The sequence below is a fragment of the Paroedura picta genome, chromosome 7, assembly GCF_049243985.1.
Source record: "Paroedura picta isolate Pp20150507F chromosome 7, Ppicta_v3.0, whole genome shotgun sequence".
Classification (NCBI taxonomy): domain Eukaryota; kingdom Metazoa; phylum Chordata; class Lepidosauria; order Squamata; family Gekkonidae; genus Paroedura; species Paroedura picta.
In genome coordinates, this window is record NC_135375.1 from 30,117,253 (window position 1) to 30,140,355 (window position 23,103).

At 43.4% G+C, this 23,103-nt stretch overlaps 1 protein-coding gene and 1 long non-coding RNA gene across 5 annotated transcripts in view; one reads left to right on the forward strand and one right to left on the reverse strand.

The window, feature by feature from the left end:
* The first annotated feature begins 884 nt into the window (after window positions 1-884).
* The window catches only part of RGS7BP (regulator of G protein signaling 7 binding protein), a 61,478-nt gene continuing 39,259 nt past the window's right edge, over window positions 885-23,103 (forward strand). Inside the window, exons 1-3 of one of the 4 annotated variants that reach the window (XM_077347229.1) lie at window positions 942-1,838; window positions 4,800-4,966; window positions 5,909-5,967. In XM_077347229.1, the coding sequence (XP_077203344.1) occupies window positions 4,919-4,966; window positions 5,909-5,967 (107 nt within the window). In that variant the 5' untranslated portion in view covers window positions 942-1,838; window positions 4,800-4,918. Of the gene's footprint in view, window positions 1,839-4,799; window positions 4,967-5,908; window positions 5,968-23,103 lie in introns of all 4 variants that reach the window. The other 3 variants (XM_077347230.1, XM_077347227.1, XM_077347228.1) reach the window with 3 other exon arrangements.
* Window positions 15,411-21,596, reverse strand: LOC143842286 (uncharacterized). Its single transcript, XR_013233054.1, has 3 exons — window positions 21,378-21,596; window positions 15,841-16,029; window positions 15,411-15,570 (listed from the first exon to the last, which is right to left on the reverse strand). It is a non-coding gene; the product is annotated as an uncharacterized LOC143842286 (long non-coding RNA).

Consider the following 23,103-nt stretch of genomic DNA (forward strand, 5'->3'; position numbering starts at 1 on the left):
GGATCGGACTAAGCCTCATCAAATATCCATCCAACCAGAGGCACTTGGGTGGCATAAGCAAGGTATGGAAGTAGTACCCTCCCTTTATCATTTGTCTGCATCTGCCCATGAATGTTCCATTTAACCGTCCTGGACATGGATAGATGTGGATTTCCTGCTATTTTCTAGAACAACTGGAGCTGTCATCATCACCCAGTTTTTTGGTGGTGAATTCTTCATGCTTACCACTGAGTTCACATCAGTTCTGAATCTGTTGCTAGTTATCTTCCTTGGGTGGTTCTGAATTTTAGTCTTCTGCTCTAAGCAAAGCTGAATCTGCTGTCCCACTAAATTACATTTTGGAAACCTTCTGTATTGTCAGTGCTGAATCATTCCACAGCATATGCACATAAGGTCTGTACACATAAGCAGGCTGGAAAGAGAGTCATTGTGATTTTTCACCTGGGTTGCCCATATGCTGAAAACCACCCCCAACCAGCAGCCTGTCCAGCTGCCCATTCTCTAGGTATCCTTTTTTTGGATTAGTAGGCCAGGGAAGAAAACCTGGCACGTAAGTCTTCCTTGCAAAGAGTGAGCAGATTCCCTTTGCATGAGTAAACCTTGACCAATCTGCTGCCTGTCTCTCCCTTTAAAGCACCTGCTCATGGCTGGCGGCTCCTCATGATCTGGATGGCATTGCCTGACCTCTGCGACAGGTATACAAAGTGTGCCATCGCGGGTGAGGAAGAGTCCTCGAAGACGGTTCGGCCTCAGGGGAGGGCGCTCTGCAAAACAGCCGGCCCAGATTGACTGGCTGCCTTTTAGAATGTGCAGGGGCGGGGGGAGAATCCAGAAGGACTGTCGCCCCTGCTTTGGGAGGATGCTTGGGTGCTAACTTCCCTGCCAGGCGCGCAGCACCTCTGGGAGGGGCTCCCTGCAGCGCCCGCCCCCTCCCCGCGCAGGGCTCCCGTCGGAGAGCACCTCCAGGCGCCCGACCAGAGGCGAGCCATTAGCGCCCTGGGCAACGAATCCCCAGCTCGGGGCGCGCGCCTGCGCGTGGCCAGCGCCGGCAAGAGAGCCCCACACGCCCGCCCGCCCGCCCGTCTCCGCTCCCTTTCTGTGCTGCGGCGGCGGCGTGCTCGGAGGGCACGCAGGAGCGGCTCCCCAGGGCTGGACAAGAGGCTGCCTCTCCCTCCCGCCCTCCTGAATGGAAGCTCGCCTCGGCCAAGAGCCCCCTCGGATTTCGCCCGCCCGCCCGGGAAGCGCGGTCGACAGGCGCAGACAGGCGGGCCGGCTCGGCGGGCCGGCCAGGCGCTGCCGGCTGCGGGGCTTGCGATGGTGCTGGGGCTGCTGAAGGGAAGAAGTTGCCTCGCGCCGCTCGCCCCTGCCTGGCTGCCGTGAAGCCCAAGGCGGCGGGGAGATGCTGCAAGGCAGGGCGGCCGCGTCCTCGGCTCGTCGGCAAGCGGCGCGCTCTCGGCAGCGCCAGCAGCCCGGGCGTCGGTGAGGAGGCGAGCGAGGCAGGGCGCGAGAGCGGGAAGGGAGTCTGGCTCCCGCCTTGCGCTCCTCGACGCGGTGCCGCCGCCGCTGCCGCCGCCGGGGTTTGGCGGGGTGGGGGAGCCGCGCAACAAGCAAGGCATCTTTGCCCGCCCCGCCCGGGCTGAGCGCAGCAGCAGCAGCTTCTGCTGGGTGGATGTGTATGAATGAGTTCTGCACCGAATGGGCGCAAGAAGCGCCCCAGGTCCACGGGCTCGATCTTCCAGATCAGCAAAACGCCGCCGCACAGCAGGGACGCTGAGCGCCGAGGCAGCACCTCCGAGGGCGCCCACAAGACCCAGAGAGCCCTGGATGACTGCAAGATGGTGGGTAACCAGCGACTGCGCTTCTGGTGTCTCTCCCCCCCCCCCCCCCCCCCCCGTTATTTGAATGCGTTGTTTGCAGTAGGGGCCACTCCTCTTTCTTCTTTCGCTTTCCCCCCCTTGCCTTGTCTATTCCGATCACGTGCAATTGCACTATTTTTAAAACTGCAGTCCGCATTTTGAGTTGACACCCTTTTTTTTTCTTTTCTTTCTTTTTTTGCTCCTGTCTCAATGGCTTAAAGACAGGCGGCGTATGACCGGCGAAGGGGGAAACAAGGAGAAGTAGGCTCTTGGAAATGCTAAGACTCTTGCTATTTTGGGATCGTGGCCGAATTTTCAAAAAGAAAAAAAAAGTGTATCATGATGTCACAGGAAGGGGACATAGGTTTGGGGACATGGATTGTAGCAAGGGAGTACCGTCGAAACAGAGAACGACCTACTGGGCTCCTACACGGGGCAAAAGAATCTAGATTAAGAAATCCAGACCCGACACCTGTAACTGTCCAAGTGCAGGTAAAATTCAACTCCAGACACCCTCTATAAAGAACAAGCATGTCGAAGTTGAGACAACTGGGCTGGGGGTGGGGTGGACAACGAGGAGGAATACTCTTGAATTGTACCACAACAGTACTAACACCCCAAATGCAAATGGAATCTGGCCCATTTGTTTTGCTCAGCCTGTTACATTTAAGTCACAAGATGAATAAGAAATGAATTAACTATAGAATCTGAATTCTAGTGAATTTGTTTGTTTCCAAAGCTTAAGCCAAACTGAATTCCCACCTTATAATAGCAGGTGTTATTGTTGTGGATTGTTATTGTTTTGATGATGCCACCATAATTGTCTGTCTCTTATGGCAAACCTGCAAAACAAATAAGGCATTGTTAACACCTCTTACCCAAACTTACCTTAGTTTTAAAAATAGCTAAACCATACAGTGTCAAATCTCTTCCTGTAGCAAAAAATCCAGCTCTTGGTTTTTAGCTTGCCCCATAAAGACTTTGTAAACTTCCCGTTCTGTTGTTTGTAGTTAACAATAATTGTAGATTGTACAAACATAGCCCGCCCCCCAACAAAAAAACCCTCTGGAATAAATTAGAAAATAAATAGATGGAGCTTTCAGTTTTCCTTAAGTGATAACAGTTAACCTCAGAAGAAGAGAAGTTAGTTTTGGAATTTGGATTTATTATTCTTACGTTGATTACCTCTGTATCTTTATGTATGTGAACAGGTATGGGAAATTTTGAGTAGCAGAACAGTTCCCACACATGTATTCTGTATAAGTACTTAAGAAATGAAATTTGTCTTGGCTCTTCTGGCCTTATTGTTGATAGCAAAAGGCTAATTGAATCCAGTTATGCTTAAAATCACATGATTGGCACATAGTTTTTATGATCCTGTTTGGTGCCAACTGCTGGGAACTGGTGCTAAATTCTTCTGAAATCTTTAATCTCTGTTTGAAAAGTCTTTCAAAGATATCTGGACTTAGAGGTAAGAAGCAGTAGAAAGTAGTGCACCTCCTTTTCCATATCCTTTGCATTTAAATCATAGCAGGTTTTGATATTTGCATTTTCAAACTTTCCCCCCAGAAATAGTGCTGGGATCTAAACTTCTTTCCTAAATGAGAGGTGTGTTTTATGAGGTTCTAATAGCATCCTTCAATCTTCACAAAAGCACCTCTGTGGATGTATATTGCCAAATTCTGGCTCGCTTTTTCTATCAAATAAACCTTTCCCCTCTCTGTTTAGAGTTTAGGCCAAACGGTTTTGACAGATGAAAAATGAGCCTTCCCTGGAAAGCTCATTTCCCCTTTCAGTATTTTCATAGAGTTATGCCTGTAGGCCTGAATATGTTCAGTAGATACTGCCATTCTGCATTAATTTCTTGTAATTTGCACCCAAAATTAAATAGACAATAAATGCTGAATCTCCATCACGTGCCAACAGTAACTATGGTTTGTACTGTAGCAACAAAAACTGTTTTGATACACGTATTTAGGATTACGGCCTAAATACTGGCAAAATATAACTGTGTGGCAAAATATAACTCTAAGATTTAAGGCAATGAGGTGTTATGATCCAGTATACTTAGAAGGGATGCAGTTTGTCTGTTTTACAGTATTTAAGTACTCGGTAAATTTTGTGAAATCTTTACTGTTAATTTTTCCTCAAGTGGACATTTCTAAGTAAGCCACTAAAATTTTCCTGTATCCCACATTAATTGTTTCTACAGAATAAATCAAGCTCAGTAGTAAAGTTGAACAATATATATATATATATTATAATAATCTTGATGGCACCTTGCTTTTATTGAATTTTCAAGAAATATACAGATGGGTAGTCAAGTGAGCTGTTGCTGCCACGTATTTCAGCTGAGGAGGGTTTATCTGTTACCCAGTCATTTTATTTTACACAGGCCAAATTGCTTACTGAAGAGAAGGTTCTTCCTCCTCCCCCCCCCCCATACCTTCTTGGCTAGCAAGACCAGATTCTTGGGTATAGGGGAAACGGTATTTGAGGCAAGGGGAATAACAATTGCAAAACAAATTAGCCAAATCTCCACTGCAGAGATGAATGGCACATTCCATTCCCTAGATGGGTAGCAAATTGCAGATCAGTGGAGGGAAAAGGAAGAAACTATTTCTGGAAACCTTATCGTCTTTCGTGATAAAATAATCCCTAGCTTCCGGGAGTAGAAAGCTGTTATTTATGCGTACTTTCAAAGAGTTAGAGCTTGTGGGATTTCCCCCCTCCTTAGTGGAAAAGAACACAGGGGGGGTGTTGAACAAAGGGCATCTCTCCCAGCATACTTTACTGTTTTTGACAATACTGGGCTTGATCCTTGTCCTTTTCAGAATTCAAGGGTTGTAGGCCTGTTGGAAGAGCAATATTAGAAAGACCTCCCTTATTTTGTAGTGCAGTGAAGTAGATCAAATTGCTAAACAATCTTTCTTTTCCTCCCAGCTTGTCCAGGATTTCAATACACAGGTGGCTCTATACCGTGAATTGGTCATTTCCATTGGGGACGTATCAGTCACTTGTCCATCTCTACGTGCTGAAATGCACAGGACTCGAACCAAAGGATGCGAGATTGCCTGTCAGGCACACCAAAAGCTAGCAGCAATTTCTGGGTAGGAGATTTCTTCTGCTTCATCAAGCTCAGCTTCTGTAACATACAAGCTTCTGGATTTCTGAAGTTCTGTGCCAGTCCTTAACAAAGATGATGCAAAATTACTGTACTTTTGGGGGGGCGTCTATATTTCCTAATGTTTACATCACCGCTTAACTTGCTGGACACTTTATTAGTGTATATGTTCAAGGCAGTACATGTGAAAACCAGGACTCATGGCCTTATCTCGTACAACTGAACGTGTGAGTGCTAAAGTGGGGAAAGGACCAGCAGCAATCTTCTCACATCACAAGTATGTTTGGGCATCATTTGCCTGATGCCTGGTACTTCCGATTTCTGAATTGCTTTAATATTCTCCCAGGACTTCTGGTTTTAAGCAGTTCTCCGAGGAGGCAGTAAGCAACTCTGACAGGAACCTGCAGCTTGACTTAGTTGTGATTCCCAGGATTGTTTGGGTGAAGCCCATGCCACTTAAATTGGTAGAAAATGGATGTGCAGTTTGTAATGTAGGTAGGGCTTCAGAGAATTATTGAACTCTCCTTGTCAGCATGAACTTGTTGTTCTGAGCTGAGGCATGTGAAGCGATGTCCTGAGAAGTGTGGAAATAGGTTTTGAGATAATATGAGCCCCATGTCAAAATTATTTAACAAAAGTGGTACGTGGTTCGCTAACCTTTTAACTAGGCTGTATCTCAGCTAAAGTAACCTACTCCTGTCCAGCTGTTATTTTTCTTTAGAAAGAAGAAATACAGCAGATCACACAAACCAAATTCAGTAAGAAATATCTATTTTTAAAAAGCCATTTCCCTTTTGCAGGTACAGTTTTAAACTGTAAAATGTACACCTACCTTTCTGTAAATCTGAAAGTTATATTTGAGGTGCAAGCAGAATTGGAACAGATGTAATTTACCTTGGCTGTTCATTTTATGTATCAAAATATACAGGTACTAATTGCACCTGCAAAAAGGAGGCTAAAATCCATCCTTTTGAAAACTTATCCCAGGTAAGTAGTGAAAAAAACTAAATTTGTTTACTACCCGCATGGAGTTTAAGATGCTCAGTAATGTCTTTCAGGCGAGCATCTTAAAAACATGCTTCTTGTTTTCATAAGTAATGAATTGTCAGGGATTTACTTCCTTAGCTAGCCTTCCCTCATTTTAGGCTTACCTTGCCAAGTTCCAGAAGAACTAAGACAGTTGTGTGGACAGATTCAGCAGAGTTGTAGGATCCAAGTGAGGAAGTTTATTTCTACGAGTTCCTAGCAAGGCACAACTCTTAATACCATCAGCGTTTCATTTAAAGTAGCCTCTGCTCAAGCTTGGTGAAAAAGTTGGGTGAAATATCGGGGAGTCAGTGAGAGATCTGCTGCAAATAATACCACAAATAAATTCCTTTCCTCTTCTGCACTAATCAGTATTTGGATTAGTGCTCTAACCAGTGCTTGGGGGGCCATTTTCTTTGATTTTTCTCAAGGACCGCTGGGTAAGAGTTGTGGGTGGAAAGGAGGGGAGCCTCTCTCACAATGTTCTAAGAAATACAAAAGAGACTTTGAGAACAATCGTGAGAGCTAATTAGCAGTATAAGTGATGGGCAGTTGCAAAGGTTTATATAATAAATCACGCAGGAAGGTAACTGCACAGGCAAACTAGCTGCATGTCTTGAATGCCTTCTGTGTACTGGCCTTTTTCTAAATGAATGCAGCATTTTTCTTCTTCATCTCTTCAAATCACTTCTAGTTTTTTCCCCCCTCAGCTGTAAGATAGCTGATAAGTCAAAGAGGGATTGTGCTGTGGCCTGGGAGGTTGGCTGTTTGAACCTCATGTCTGCCACAAACTCAGTTGGCAGCCTTAGATATGCCTCTGTTATTTGAAATATGGAGATGATACTGGCCTACTTTACAGGGGTACTGTAAGGATTGCTATGATAACATATGTGCAGTGCTTTGAACAATGAACTTCTGCACAAATGCTGGTGTCAAGTAAAAGAGCAGAGGATATTTCTGAGAGTGCCAACATACCCCAACCCTTGCTTTGGTCAGTGAGTGATTTGTTTATAAAAGGAGGTATGTCAAGACTGGAGGTACTCTGGAAAACATACTTAGGAGCCTTACCATTCCTACTTCAGTGACATGGGAAGATGCATGTGCTCAGGAACATTCTCTTTTCATTTCACATGCCATGATCTGAGGCTAACGCAGGAAATAGGTCTCAGACTTTAAGCTCTGCTGAACTGGACCGTTCAGCTCAGATTATAGATGTGCAAAAGCTAAGACATTATTACGATTACAGTGCACAAAGCTGTACACTATAGTTTAAAGCAGAGCCATCCGAAATTGCAGGTGGTATCTGTCACCTGGTATATAATCCTGTTTTTCACATGGATCTAGGAAAAAAGTTCAGTAGTGTTACTCTGAAGGGGTGAAAAGCATAGTAGAGATGGGTGTGTAACAGTAATGCTGGGAAAGGGGGACCATTTATCACCTCTGAGACAGGAAAGCATCTTCTTGTTCCTTAGCAGCATTTGGACTATTGCATAGAAGGATGAGGGATCATAGTCGCTGTGGTTGTAGCTGTGCTCCTAGTGCTGTGCGATGTGATTTTGCTAGGTCAGCAAAGTTTTGTTCATTAAATGGGCCAGGATGAGATCACCACTGCATAGCTGCACCTGCAGACAACCCCCCCCCCACACACACACACACATGCTGTTGCCTCTGTATGTGCTGTATGGAGGAGTCCTGTGTATTTTTCTCCAGCATACTTCACATAATTGTATGATGTACCGTTCAGAGCTGTGATGGAGGTGGGAATGGGAAAATCATCTTAATTCTCTCACTTTTAACTTCTACTGGACTTCTGCCATTTCCTTTTTCTCCTCCCTGTTCCAGAAAATTGTTGGTAGGGCACTAGAAAAATTATCCCAGGTGATTTTTCATGGACCTTGCAGTTTTGCATGCTCTAAGAGTTATAGTGTTGTCTTATGTCAGGCTTTCTCAACCAGTCTTTATCAACCAGGCCTGGAAGGGTTTCCTGAATGGCTGAGAGCTAATTTTTTAAATATATATGCTAAACATTTATTAGGTCATATGACTATATATGGTCATGTTGACCTCCCCCCCCACTCAAAATAGCCAATGATGGGCCTGAAGGGGGTGGGAAAGGGAGGGGCCCTGGTTGGGTATGTATACAGGTATGCTTCCCAACCACATTCTGCATGATTGTGCTGCTTTTATGGTTTCTTGAGGCCTGAAGAATGTTGGTTTCTCAATGGTAAAAATGTTGAGAAAGGCTGCCTTATGTTGATGGATTTTCGTAGTTTTAAGACTGGGGAAGTAAGAACAAACACTATTAGCAACAATTTCTTTTGCTTCTGTGGATCCTCTTTGGAGACACTTACAGTCAGTTCAGTAAGTAGCAGTTCCCTAAGAGAGAATATTTTCCTGCAAAATGTTTAGGAATAGGGCAGTTTGTGGCAAAGTAGAATGCAGGTATATATTGAACTTCTGGTCATAGTCCACCACACATATAATCACAGGTCTTGTTGGAATCAGTGAACATAAGAAGAAGTTGCTAGAATAGACCACTGGTCCCTCTAATCCAGAGTTTTTCAACCTTTTGACCATGGAGGAGCCCCTGAATAATTTTTCAGACTTTGGGGAGTCACGGAAGTTATATCAGCTGGCCACACCTCCCTCGGAGGTGACATCACTCCCTGCATTAACAGACAGGCTCGAGGAGGACTGAGGGAGGAGAGACAGGAGGCAGTTAAAGGGGGGAATAGGCATGCAGGTTCTTTCCCTCCTAGGCACAGAAACTACAAGAGAACTCATGCTTGGGAGGGGGAACAATGGAAGCAGCCAATTCCCTAACTTGTGGTTGAGTCCACTAAGGCAGGAGTGGAAAGGCCACATACCTCCTCTGGAGCTCCTGTGGACTCCCAGGGGTCCTTGGACCCCTGGTTGGGAATCCCTGCTCTAATCCAACATAGTGTTTCACTCAATGGCCAGTGTGTTGCACTAGAGGGCATAGAAGCTGAGACTTTCCTCTGCTGTTGCATACCAGTGTTGGATTTCATTGGTGTGCTGCCTCTGTAGATGGAGGCTTTTTTCAGTCACCATGGCTAGTGGTTCTCTCCTCCAATTAATTCGTCTAGCACTCTTTTAAGGATGTCTGTTCTTTTGGCCATCATGACCTCCACCAGCAGTAAATTTCCATTTAATTACTAGTTGAATAAAGTACCTGACATAGTGAGCCATAACTATTGAAAGAGTATACCTCGAAAATCTTATTATCCTGCAAGGTGCTATTGGACTTGAATCCAGTTGAGTAGAAGTATTTCCTTTTTTCAGTCCTGAACCTATTTCCTAACAATTTCATCGGGTGCCTCTGAGTTGTAGTATTAGAATAGAGGGGCTTGGTTGTCTTCTCTCCAGGCTAAACTTACTAAGCTCCCTCAATTCTTCCTCATACATCTTGGTCTCCAAACCCCTCACCATTTTCATTGCCCCCCTCTGGATGCGCTTCAGTTTGTCAACATCAGTGGTTCTCACCCTTGGGGTCCCGACCCCAAATGGGGTCGCCTGGCCCCTTCTGCGGGGTCGTCAGGTTGGTGGCCTCTGGGAGCGGCAGTAGCATGCGGCAGTGGCCGGTGGCAGTGGAGCCATGGCACTGGCCGGCTTCAGATTGTTATGCGCCGGCACATGCATGTGCCGCCACTGCCACCGCCGCCGCAGTTGGAGTCGCGGTGTTGTGGCAGTTGAGAACCGCTGGTATACATCCTTCAGTTGTGGAGCCCAAAACTGGACATGGTACCCTAAGAGACCAGTTAAACCTGCAAAAGTACCTGGGTGCAAAAACACTGACATGGTGTTTGAATCTTCTAGTACATCACTGGATAAATGATGATGATAGTTAAGCAATTATGCTAAAAGTCAAAGTGAATGCTTCCAATTACATAGTTTTGATGGCATTAATCATCATGATGGACGGTATCATTAAAACTTTAGAAATACATTTTATTATGAAAGATAGATAAAGATAAAACATGCCACAACAGCTTACAGTCCCTTCCTCTCATGCATGAGCAGAAAGTGCATATCTGTGTGTGGCTATTTCTGCCTTTAACTGCATCCTTTCATTGTACTCCCTATAACACTGAGAAACTCAACTTTTGCTAGTGAGAGCGAGCTTGGTGTAGTGGTTAGGAGCACTGACTTCTAATCTGGTGAGCTGGTTTTGATTCCTTGCTCCTCCACCTGCAGCCGGCTGGGTGACTTTGTGCTTGCCACAGCACTGATAAAGCTGTTCTGACTGAGCAGTCTTGTCAAGAGCTCTCTCAGCTTCACTTACCTCACAGGGTGTCTGTTGTGGGGAGAGGAAAGGGAAGGGGATTGTAAGCTGCTTTGAGGCTCCTTTGGGTAGAGAAAAGTGGCATATAAGAACCGATTCTTCTTCACACTTAGATGGGCTGCCCTGTTTGTAAAGAATGCAGGAATTATTGAAATAATTGCAGCAGAAAATTATTATTTAGAGTACAGCGATATATTTTTTAAAATTATTTTATTCTGTAGTGGTCATTCCTCGGGAGGGTTATATAGTTGGTGTTGCAGGTTTGCTTGCATGCCATACCCATGAGCCCTAAATTGCCACTGTTGTGGTAAATAATAGAGGCCAAAGTCTCTTGTGGGAGTACTTTAATTGGAATTTTGAGCTGTTGCACACTCCCATTAAAAGCATTTAAAAGTAATTATTCCCAGTTTCCTAAAACAACCAAGCAAAAAATTGCTTCCTGACATTGCTTCATGTGTGATGAAAGCAGTAGGGTTTTTTTTCCAAAGCAAGTTAGATATCTAATCATGTGACTGTTTCAAGAAAGGGGTAAGAATAGAAATTATTTGATATGTAGAGCTAAAGGTCATGGCACAGAGCAGTAGGATTCTTTAGTGGGAGATTCTATTCTGGACTGGTCATCCAAAAATGATCTTAAGTCACTGATATAACAAAATATCTTGGTGTGTGGATATGTAGGAAGATTCTGTCCCCCTTTCTCTATTTTCAGGGGGTTGCCTAAAGTTGTGGGTTAAAGAGCGTCTAGATGGGTTGAGTTACTTTTGGTATACCCCTGCACTAATTATTAAGGATTTAATAAACAGACAATTGCCTCAAATTAAGATAAGTATACATTCAAAAGGAAGATTCCATTTGTCAACTCCTTTTTTTGTTGCAACATCGCCACCCCCACCCCACCCCCATTGCACATTATGTACTATCTGGAAGAGGCTCTTTATGTGAGTCAACTTTTAAAGATTTGGTATAATGGTTGAATATCTCTCCTCATAGTAACCCGCTGCGAGACGGCTTGCTGAGAGCAGTGGGAAATAAATCTAATAATAATAATCAGCTGTATTCGTGTATGGTATCCATAGATCTCTGTGTATGGGATTTGCAGTCATTCCTTGTCAGGTCCAGCAAAAGGGACAACAATCCATCTGCAACTCCTCTGCTGTTTGAAAATGTGCAAAGCCATGCTGATTTCACTTAAGGCTGCTGAAAGAGAGGCTTTCTGGAAGTGTTTTTCATTGCAAATAGCAACATTTGCTGCTTTTTTATTCTGGGTAACTTGCCATTATTATACCGATCTGCTGTGGGGAGTTGATGAGATCCCAAATTAAGTTACAGGAATACTTTTAAAAAACCCTCCCTGGTTGATGCCAGCAACTGCAAAAGAACCGCACCCCCCCCCAATCTTTTATTAAATATTACCCACTGATGATTAAAGAGGGCTTGAACAGAAGTGAAATAAAAAAAAAATAATGGGGATGGTGGTGGGCAGAAATTATCAGAAAATTAAGAATAGCATTTTCTGAGTTCCACTCTATATTTTGTGCATTTCACAGTATGGCTCCAATTAAGGTAGGGGAAAAAGGAGATTATAGTTAAGAAATCCATGAAATACAATGTGATAGAGGATTAGAAGCACCAATGGTTTGGCATTCCCCCCCCCCCCCCCACTTCTCAAGGTTAATTTAATCCCACATCCCCAGCCAGAATACGCTCACTTTGTCTTCTACTCAGGAAATGTTTCAGCAGCAACCTCTGTGGTTCAGAATTCTGAAACTGATAACAACAGAATGCCCAGCAACCCTCTACAATACCTAAAACCCTTCAACGTAAGACATTTTCTAAAACCACCTGCAATTTTTTCTTCCTCTTGTTTTATGTTCTGTAGTTTTCCCAGAGTACTCTGACTCACCAGCATCCTAATGTCTGTTGTTTCTGCTGCCAACATTTTCATTGAAGCATTAGTGGATGGGTCAACTGGCGGTTTACTTTTCATTTCCAATCAGTCTGTGGGGAATGTGTATCTTAAAGATTTAGACTTAGGAAGAAAAAAACCTCCCCTGTGCCATTTGTTGGTTTTGAACAGTTTTACACTGCTATTTTGCACCCCCTTTTCTTCTTGAGTATAGTAGTATTAGAAAGAGGAAACTCCTAGTTGAGTTTCCAGCTTCTCAATAAACTGCAACAGCTGTTAAGCTTGGAGATATCACCAGGTGATAAAATATTATCTTCACATTTCAAAAGGTTTACTTGCTATTTAGGCAGCTGCAGTTAAAGCCGTACAAGAATGAGCTAGACTTTTATTCCTAGTCATTGGGTGTAGTACTACACTGAATGTTCAATAGTAATATGAACATACAGCCTTCAATATAGAGTGCTGTACAAGAATGTACCTCTGTAAACCTATTACTTGGTAAAAATTATGCAGCCTTTTAAAAATTTCACACTTCCAGGTTAGAAAATTGATTAACTGTTTCTCTCAGGTTTTCCCCACACAACATGTTCCTAATGTTATTCTTGCATTAATCAACAGCTTGCTTTTTCAGTCTTCCTTTCCTCAGCTGGGTCACAGTCCATATTTGTAAGCTGCTTCCAAATGTATTGTGTTCTTCCTGTGCTTTAGTGTTCTAGACATTTGTTGGGTTGCTAACAGGCCTGGAGAAAGATATCCTGCCCTTTTAATAGAGGTTTCACATGTGATTATGCATTTCATTGTATGGCAGAATTTAACATTCCATTTAATCTCAGTTGAAGGAACAGGACTTTGCTTTTCTCCAAGCCATAGGCAACTGTAGACATTCCTAGAAAAGTCTTCCTGCCCTCCTCTCCACATTTAAGAAAACCAGACAGGACTTCTCCCAGATTGACTGAACTAGGGCTCTGCCATGAGAAGATCCCTATTCACTTCATGGCCGTCACATATGACATCTCTGGCTCTTCCTCTCATATTAATTTTGGTTGTTGCTGTGAAAATATTGCAGTTTTAAATGTTGTTGTAAACCGCCATGAGACGGCCAGTCGTGAGTGGCAGTATATAAATAAAAATATAAATAAATAAATAAAATGTATTTTGTCATAATAGTATATTTAATAATATTACTGGATGTGTGTGTTTGGTAGGGATATATGTGCAGAACCAATGATAGTCTCTGCTCTTTTGGTTGATTGTGACTATGTAAGCCATGAAATGAGTACCATAGCTCTAGCAGGGTCAAAGTTGGTTTTGAAATCTACACATCAGTGCACTCTGTAGAATATGCATGTGCATCCATTTTTATGGGAACAGCCTGATTTTAGAGTATAGGACAACACTGATGCAGAAGACTGCAGATTCAGACCCTAGCAACTCCAGATAAAAGGACAGTGGACAGAAGTGTCAATAAACCCTTTTACCCAAAATGCTGAAGAGCTGTGCCATTCAGAGTAGTCTACACTGGACCACCTGGATGAGTGGTCTGGCATGGTGTATTTTTTTGAGGATTTGTAAGAAGGGTCACATTTGGGTACACTTAGAACTCTGGAAGAGAATTAATGCTTGAATAAAATAAGCGTTGGACGTTTCTCATTGTGTCCTAGTACTGCCTCATTCTCTTTCCTCTGCCGGCGGTGTTCATTTTGATAAAGGAATGAAGACATTTGAACATATACTGTCTTAACATATTCCATCACATTCTGAAAATCACTAGTATTGCAAAGGAAATTCTCTTAACAGGTCTCAAGTTTTATATCACATATATTTGAATATTTTTCACGGCTTTTGGGGGGGAGCATTATCTGTCAACGAGAAAAATTATTGCCTTCCTTCTAAAAGCTGTCATCATCTCAGCTCACTTTTCTATATTCATCCCAAACTTACTCCAAGGAGCTTGAGGTAACAAATATAGTTCTGTGCCCGAAAAGTTGCTCTTAGGAGGAGGGAGGATTCCCGTGAACTGTGAAGGGGAACTTGGAGGTCTGCCACAGGAAAAAGAGGGATCAGTGACCACTCCCATGTACATGTAAATGATTGACAGGGTTGGAAGGGACCTCCTGGTGTAGCAGTTAAGCAGAAGTGCAGGAGTGAGGGAGTCCATTTCTGCCAGTTCTCTCCTTTCTTCTTCCCTCAGCTCCTTACTTAGGCTTTTATGGTTTTTCCACAGCATGGAGCTACACTGGGAAGGTGGCAGAATTTTGTTCTGTGAATTTCCTAGATTTTCAGAAGAGATCCTTTAGATTTTTTTGGTTGTGTCAGAGTTGATTTTTTCTATAGTTGCCCCTATTCTTCAGAAAGAACTGCAGATTGCAGGAGGGCATTCCAAATCATATGTTTTGTTAGACTTGATGGGAGGGTATAGACTGTTTTCTGCATAATTCTTGGGTGTCAACCAGTAGGTCTTGTGTTTGAACAGCTCTTTTTGTATGTTCTTGGGAATGTGATATGTTGAAATTTCTATTTTTTACGGTGGTGCATTTTATGATGATATTTTATGGTTATTATGTAAGCCATCTTTGGCTATTAAGGAAAGGCCAAGTATAAATATAAAAATAGATTCAGAATGGGGCAGACTGCATATAAGATACATTGTAAAATGCTACTTGTATTGATTCAGTCCTGAAACCATTTACTTGCATACATTGTTCCGATAAGAAATTTTTGACCATTTCTTGAAAGGTCTTGATCTTGTGTTCTTATACAGAAGAACTGTCTATACATGTGATTGACAGAGCTGAAACTCTTTCAGTACAGGTCAGGTAAGCCAAAGAATCTTGACTTACCCTGATTTATCAGTCTACTTTGGCTCAGCTGGTTTGTGAATGTGATTCTTACCAAATTTTTCTTTGATAAACATAGAGTTATTAATAGTGCTAGATTTCTGGATGGTAGATCCTTTTGCCGTACCACCATCCAGCAGCATTTGAGCATTCCCCCCTCAGTATTTCACTGCCAAGTTCATCTTGACTTCTGTAGTGATCTTTAATGCAGTGCTACCTGTATGTGTATTGTTTCGATAGGAGCATCACATTAATGAGAGCAGAGGAAATCGGAGTCTCTATTGTGTAAGACCTAAAGTTGTATAGGTTATACAGGAGGCGGATTCACAGATGGCAGAATTCAAGATTCTGGTCAGCATTTAGAATTGCATTGTAGCATGTTTTATTGAACAGTGGAAATCATGATAAATTGAGGAGCTTAATATGACTCCTTTATCCTAGGCAGATAATTTTCTGATGAAGGTTCTGCAGAGCCAGGGAGGAGCAGTTAGGCTGGTCCACTGCAGAGATGTAATGACCTGGAATAAGAATGGAAAAATTAGGACCAGAGTGAGTTATCAGTTTTAAGGAGTTTTCAGTTTTTACAGTGGAAAAATTGGGGAGCACTGGGGAAAAGTCTGTAAACATTTTCAATAATTTTTGTGGGTAAATGTCAACAATGTTGTCAACAATTAATACTGTTTCATGGGTATACTCACAATATTTCTTACAGAAAATGAAGATACTAGTAGTTATACTTCTAAATTCCGTAAATATGCCTAGTGCAATTTTGTATGCTAAATACTTACAAATGAAGGATTTAATGCTGTTCATCCAGCAAAAGAAGTTTAGGTTTGATAGTTGCATATTTCAGTTTTCCCCAATTTTTCACATGAAAATATTCATAAATTTTGCACCTTCTCTCTTAGGAACTGGTAGTTTTCTAGTGGATCAGAGGAATTTTCTTGCTGGAGTTCTGTTGAAGCCCTTGCTGAACTCTGGAATTACAAGAATGACCCAGGCAATTGACACTCAGGTGGTTCATTCCGAACTGCCCTTGCATTGGCTTTCTAAAGAGCTAGAGATGGTGAAATGGCAGAAACCATGGCCTGAACATTGTGTGAGAAAAAAGTGGGCCTCAGCATCCATTTCAGAGCCTATTTTGTCGTGTTGAAGATGTAACAATTTAGAACATGCATGATAAAATTACATTATTAAATCCACCTCTTCAACTCCTAAGGCAGCTATCTCTTCTCAAAATTAAATAAGGTTGGGGACCTCTGGTCCTTGTCCTGTTTGAAAGATATGTTTCAGTTTGTGCATACTGAGGGTGAGGATAAGTCCTGGAGAAGTGACATCTTTTACAATACTGCTATCTTTGTGGATGAGGCAGAAGTGCTGCCTCCCTTGCTTTGCTTGTGTTGGTAAGGGGTGGAAGGGCTCATGCCCCTCCACTACCACGTGTAGTGCATCTATTGAGGGAGGTGGCAGCTCATGTCTCCCACACACACAGAGACAATAGTGTCTGAGCCAGCAACTTAGCTGTGTTCAGAGTTATAGAATCCTAGAGTTGGAATGGGCCATACAGGCATCTAGTCCAACCCCCTGCTCAATACAGGATCAGCCTGATGCATCCAGGATAAGTATCTGTCCAGCTGCTGCTTATAGACCACCAGTGAGAGATGCACTACTCTGACTGTGAATCTCCCCCCCCCCCCCCCGATATCTAGCCTGTACTGTTCAACATGTTTGTGTGTTTATTGTTTGATTTGATTTTTAGTCCACCACTCTCCAGAGACTCATGGCAGGAACAATATAACCTCCCCCCAAAATTATTAAACCTCATCCCATAACAAAACAGCAGAACATAGCTAAAAAGAGTATAAAACAAGATTGGCAGTATAGTCTCTCCCCCGATCCCTGTGGCTGTCCACCCCTCAGAGTGGGTATGCCTGATGTTACTGCATAGCTTGAGAAGGGTCCCCTCTTCTTCCTGGCTCTGACCTCAGCCAAAGACCTGTGGAACTCTGATAGTTCCGTTAGGGCCATCAGCTCTCCCAGGAGCTTATTCCACCAGGTCGGGGCCAGGACTGAAAAGGCCGTGGCCTGGGTCAAGGCCAGGCATGCTTCTTTAGGGCCAGGGGCCTCTAGTAGATTAGCACCAACTGCATGAAGTGCCCTGCAGGGGGCATAATGAGACAAGCAGTCCCTCAGACAGGCAGGGCCCAAGCCGTGAATGGCCTTAAAGGTCAACACCAAAACCTTGAACCTGATCCGGGTGAGGACTGGCAATCAATGCAGCTGCCTCAGCACAGACTGGGTATGGACCCTCCAAGGTGTATTTGTGAGGACCCCAACAGCTGCATTCCACACCAGCTGAAGTTTCCAGGACAAGGACAAGGGTAGGCCTGTATAGAGCAAGTAACAGAAATCCTGCCTAGTTTTGACTGTTGCATGGAACACTGTAGCTAGACGTCCGGGGCAAGATAGAGAGCTAATAGCCCCACCTGGCAAAGGTGGTAAAATGCTATGTGGGCTACCCTTGTGACCTGGGCCTCCATAGAAAGGGAGGTACCCAGAATCACTCCCAGATTCCCGGCTGAGGACAAGATGTTGAGTTGCACCCTAGCCAGGCTGGGTAGATGTGCTTCCTGGTCTGCCAACTTTCTGCCCAGTCATAGGACCACCATCTTGGAGGGGTTGAGTTCCAGGCAACTTTGCTCTAACAAACAGCTTCCAAACAACTGGCAAATGTATCTGGGGGGGGGGGGGAGTCCGGGTAGCTGTCCATGAGAAGATAGAGCTGGGTGTCATCGGCATACTGTTGACACTGCAGCCTATAACTCTGGACCAGCTGTGCCAGAGGGCTTATAAAGATGTTAAATAATGTGGGGGAGAGTACTGCCACCTGTGGGACCCTGCACGGAATTTAAAGCCATTACTGCAGGTCCTATCCTCTGCTGCCAACAGGAACCTTTCCCTGCCCCCCCCCCATGACAACTTTTCAATACTTAAAACCAGCAGTCATGTCCTCTCTCAACCTCCTCTTTTCCAGGCTGAACAGTCCCAAATCCCTCAGCCTTTTTTTCATAGGGCTTGATCCTCAAGCCCTGGATCATCCTTGTTGCTCTTGTCTGCACCCTCTCAATTTTGTCCGTATCCTTTTTGCTGCAGGCTTGTCTGGTTCCTCCTTCTCTCCCATGCTATGATAAGTGAAAGCTGTCTGCAGAAGTGCAGGCCAATGCTCTTCCATTTGGAGGGGGGGGATTTAACCCCTCCTCCGTCTTTTTCAGTCTTCACAAGTTCAAAGATTTTACTGCAACATCTTCCTATTCTGTACATGGCTCCTTTCCATAGATGTAAGTGTTTGTGGATGAGGCCATGTGATTCTTAGATGTATTGATTACTGTAACACTCCAAATGGGGCTGTTATTGAAGTCATCAGAAAGCATTATCCAGGTATTGATGGGAGGCACTGGCAGCATGGACTGGTAAGCTTTTTCCAGACCTAGTTTAAAGTACTGGCTTTAATCATTAAAGCCCTAAAATATCTGTGTCCAGCTTATCAAAAGAACTGCCTACTCACATGTGGGCTTATGCATTAAGAGCTATCTCAGAGACATTTTAGGCTTTCCAGCACAGTTTTTTCCCTGTTCGTTCTGGGACTCGTACTCTTTGGTTTATCCCATGATTTCTGCCTGCATTTTTGTGCCTTTGGTTTTCACTTTCTTTTTCTTTCCCCCCTGGTTTTTTCCTGATTCTTTTGAGACCCCTTTTCCTGAAGGCTGGTTTGGAATCAATCTTTTTTGTTTTGTAGGAATGTTTCTCTTTGTTTTCTTTGTCCCACCCTCTCCCATAGACCCCCAGCACACGTCTTGATGATTGAACTGTTATCACCAAGTAACTCCCTCGCCCCCCCCCCCGCCCTGAAGACATGTGGCCTCATTCTTTAACATTTTTTTAAAAGGCACTCAAATATTGGTCAGTATACTTCTGTAATGATAGGCCAAGCAGGTTCTCAGAATTCCCAGCTTTCACTTTTTTCTTTCTTTCAAAAAGCATGTTCCTAACCTTTTCCCTCACGGAACTATAAGGAAAAAGCTCTGTGAGAGAAACTCATTGAAGCGAAGGAAGGAAGGAAGGAAGGAAGGAAGGAAGGAAGGAAGGAAGGAAGGAAGGAAGGAAGGAAGGAAGGAAGGGTTCAGAACCTGCTTGTCCTATCCTTAGAGCAGTATATTGATATTTTATGACTTTAAAAAAATCACAGCTATTGATGTAAACATGTGCTGAATGTAAAAGGGGAGTGGGTCTGTATTGCCACTTATATCAACAGCGCCATCCCTTAAAAATCCTGATTATTTAAGGCAATGCAGAAGAAAGTAAACTACAGCTGCAGAAATGCAGAGAGAGGACAAATGTGCAGAAGAACCATGCTGAAACCAATTTGATTGATTGTGGATGAACACTCAAGAAAACCAGGAGTATGCCAAGTGTGAGTAAAAGCCCTTCTTCATCTTCTGCCCAGGGCAGTGGCCCTTAAGGGCACTCTAAACAGTAGCAACAGGATTATGGCACTCTCTCCCAAAAGCGTTGAACTGCAGGTAAATATGGTTCTTTTTCAAAAGAGGCTTTCGTTCCAGATAGGTTCTCTGTGACTGCTGTTTTTCTTGCTGGCATCAAGCTGTCTTCTTGCTTGTGATTTGTTTGAGACATATTTGTGTTTATATTTTAATTGTTTGTTTCCTTAATTTATTATGCATCTTGGGAATTTCATAAAAACTGTTAAATATGATGTAAATATTTAAATAACTGCTGACAGGTTGGATACCATTCTGAGGTAACAGCTGGTAAACTCCTCCAGAACATGTTTGGGGGGGTCTGATCTTCTTATTCTTTTTAAGGCTTTCCCTCTGCTTCATTTGTTCCCCTGCCCAAATAAAGTAGCTATACTTCTGACTTCCATGTGAAGTAACTGGCCAGCATACCTGACAATGGGCAGGAACTTCCACAGCACATGAAATGAAAGGTGTCTTCATATCCTTTTTAGATGAGATGGTGGTAAGTGGGCCTTAAAGCTAGTGTGCTGAGCATTTCTGCTGGCAGGAATCGGAAATGCAAAGAGCTGAGCATGAAGGTGTTGAAACAGCTTTATTTATTTATTATATTTATATACCGCCCTCCCCGGGGGCTCAGGGCGGTTTACATAATAACATAAGAACAATACATGGAACAGTCTATAAAATATTTGAATAACCGTGCAATAATAACTGATCAGTGTAAACATATAACATTATAATTGTATAACCAATAAACAATACAAGGTTGCAACATACAAACACGTCCAGAGTGTATAGGTGGTGTTCTGAGGGGAGGGGGGAGCAGGGGCCCTTTGGTCGCTGTTAGTTATATCTGGTCTCAAACAAATGCCTGGCGGAAGAGCTCCTCCTTGCAGGCCCTGCAGAACTGTTTAAGCTCCGTCAGGGCCCTGATCTTCTCCGGGAGCTCGTTCCACCAGGAGGGGGCCAGAACAGAGAATGCTCTGGCCCTGGTTGAGACCAGGCAGACTTCTTTAGGGCCTAATAATATTATTATAATATTATTATTATTGAATAATAGAATAATAACATAAATCTGTATTTTGGCCTTTATCCAGACATGCAGTTAAGAAAACTTGAGGACACTGTGGGATGAATATATGGGGTGAGGAGAAGGGGGTAAAACTTGGTGTGGCTGCCTTACATACTACTATAATGGTGTTTTGGCCCTCAAGGTATGAGTTACATTGGCACAATCCTGCAGGGAAGAAATGTAGTAGTAACTAATGAGATTTGTTGAGAAACAGCTTTTCTGTTTGCTTCGTAAGGGGGGGGTGTTGTATCTTGGGGAGCACAGATTGTTCTGTCTACTGTGAATATGATTTCAGATTCTGTGAAATCCTGTACATGTCATCTTAAGCAGTTAGTTTTATCGGTTCTTGTTTCTGCATGCTGCTTTTGTAGCTGTTTATGTAAATAAACAAATAATATGGATCACAGAGAGGTTGTGAGAGTTCACCATGACTAAAATTGAGTATGGGTTTTCATGTGCCATGGTGATAGGTGGCCGAGTCTAAAAGTCTAAAAATCATATACTTTGCATCACAAAATGAGGACTGAAAGATTAATTTGCGCTCTGTCTATCAGTTTTAGAACTGAATTATGAAAAGAGTTTTGGCCAGTTAAAGAATTGCAGGAATAAGAGGAGGGGGGAAACTTAAAGCTATTTTTAGTTTCAAACACCTTTCATGTTCTGTTTTCGTCTGGAATCTGGGGAAGCAATTAATGAAGTAGAAAACAAGGTCACTTACCTATAACTGGTGTTCTTAAAATATCTATCCTCCGTGGATTTGCTCTCACTTCATCCACAGCTTTAGGAGCTGGAGTGTGTGCGTGTGTGCAAGTTGGAAGATCACTGAGGCCTCCTTTTTATAGATTTGCTTGGAACAAGTTGGAGCCTGTCCCTTCTCTCTGTCCACATCTCACTGGCACTTTGAGTTAGAGGTGTGTGGAACAAGGCAAAAATACATTATTGAGATAAGCAAGAAGCTAAAGCTTAATAACAGCTGAAATTGCTGTCTAGAAAAGGGCCATGCATTCCATCTTAACCAAAATAAGCCTTTCTTAATTGCCAAACAGGAGAGGGCAACAAATGTGTTTTGGGGAATTGCAAGAAAGGAATTGATCCTAACAATCAACATTGCTTTGACAGTTTTGCAGCATAGCTTTGGGGGAGGGGGGAACGCAATACACAAAGGCCCTACAAAACAGAAAAAAGAGAAAAGGAAACAGACCTTTTACGTCATAGCAGCCTTATGTGCTGTGTGCTACACAACCTTGTAGAGTTTTCAAGGCAAGAAACGTCCAGCGGTGGTTTGCAATTGCCTGCCTCTGCAAACAGTCCTGACCTTTCTAGGAGTTCTCCCATCCAAATTCTCGCCATGTCAGTGCTGCTTAACTTCTGAGATCTAACAAGATCAGTGTAGTTTGGGTCATCCAGGTCAGTGCACTAGAATGTTGGAATCATAGAATTGGAAGAAGCCATACAGGCCATCTAGTTCAACCCCCTGCTCAGTGCAGGATCAGCGTAAAGCATCCAGGATAAGTATCTGTCCAGCTGCTGTTTGAAGACTGCCATTACGGGGGAAGTTTACCACCTCTTTAGGCAGTCGATTTCACTATTGAATTACTCTGATTGTGAAACATTTTTTCCTGATGTGTAGCTGGTACCTTTCTACACCCCCATGATAGGGTGTAAACCCATGATAAATTTCTAAAATAAGGGTCATTTTCTATCTTCTGAGGGTGGAGGACATCTGTGTGATTTTTTTTACAGATTCCTGTCTCCAGCCTTGGAGTGACGCTGTCCAATTTATTTCCTACCTCAGACAGGAGAGCAGCTTCGGAGACAAGCTCCTACTCTTGTTAGATTTAAGCTTAGATTTTTTTTTCTTCAGTCTTTTCTTCAAATTTACCTTTCTACCTTTATTTGTTTCTTTGCTCCTCCTGTCCCTTCTTTGAGTCCCCCCCTGCCTTGAGCGCTGGAGATTGCTGAGTGCTAGATTGATGAGGCCTTTTGGCAACTCTATAAATCAAGCTCACGATATGAAGATAGATTACTTTCTTTCTGTTGGGGAGGCTGATTCTTGACAGGAGGCACAGGGGAGATTGTCAAGGATGACATGGCCCTGATGTGTTCTATTCCTGCAGCTGTAGCTGACCACTCTGCAAGGAAGAGGAACTGCATGAAAACGGAACATACTGGCACAGTTTGGGCTTACAATTGCAGCCATTTTGAGCAATCTTTTGCGGGGTGACTTCTTTCTCACTATAAGAGGCAATATATGAGAACTGGGAATATCGTCCTGGAGGCTCTTATACCATGGCAATCTCCCAGACAGGTACTCAGGAATGAGATAACAATCCAGGCTTGCTGTAAACTGCTCAGCCTGATGAGGAAACAGCCTTTGCACCTCAGATGCAAAACAATAATCTAAGATTCCCAGGGTCACTTCAACACCTTGGAAGGACAGATCA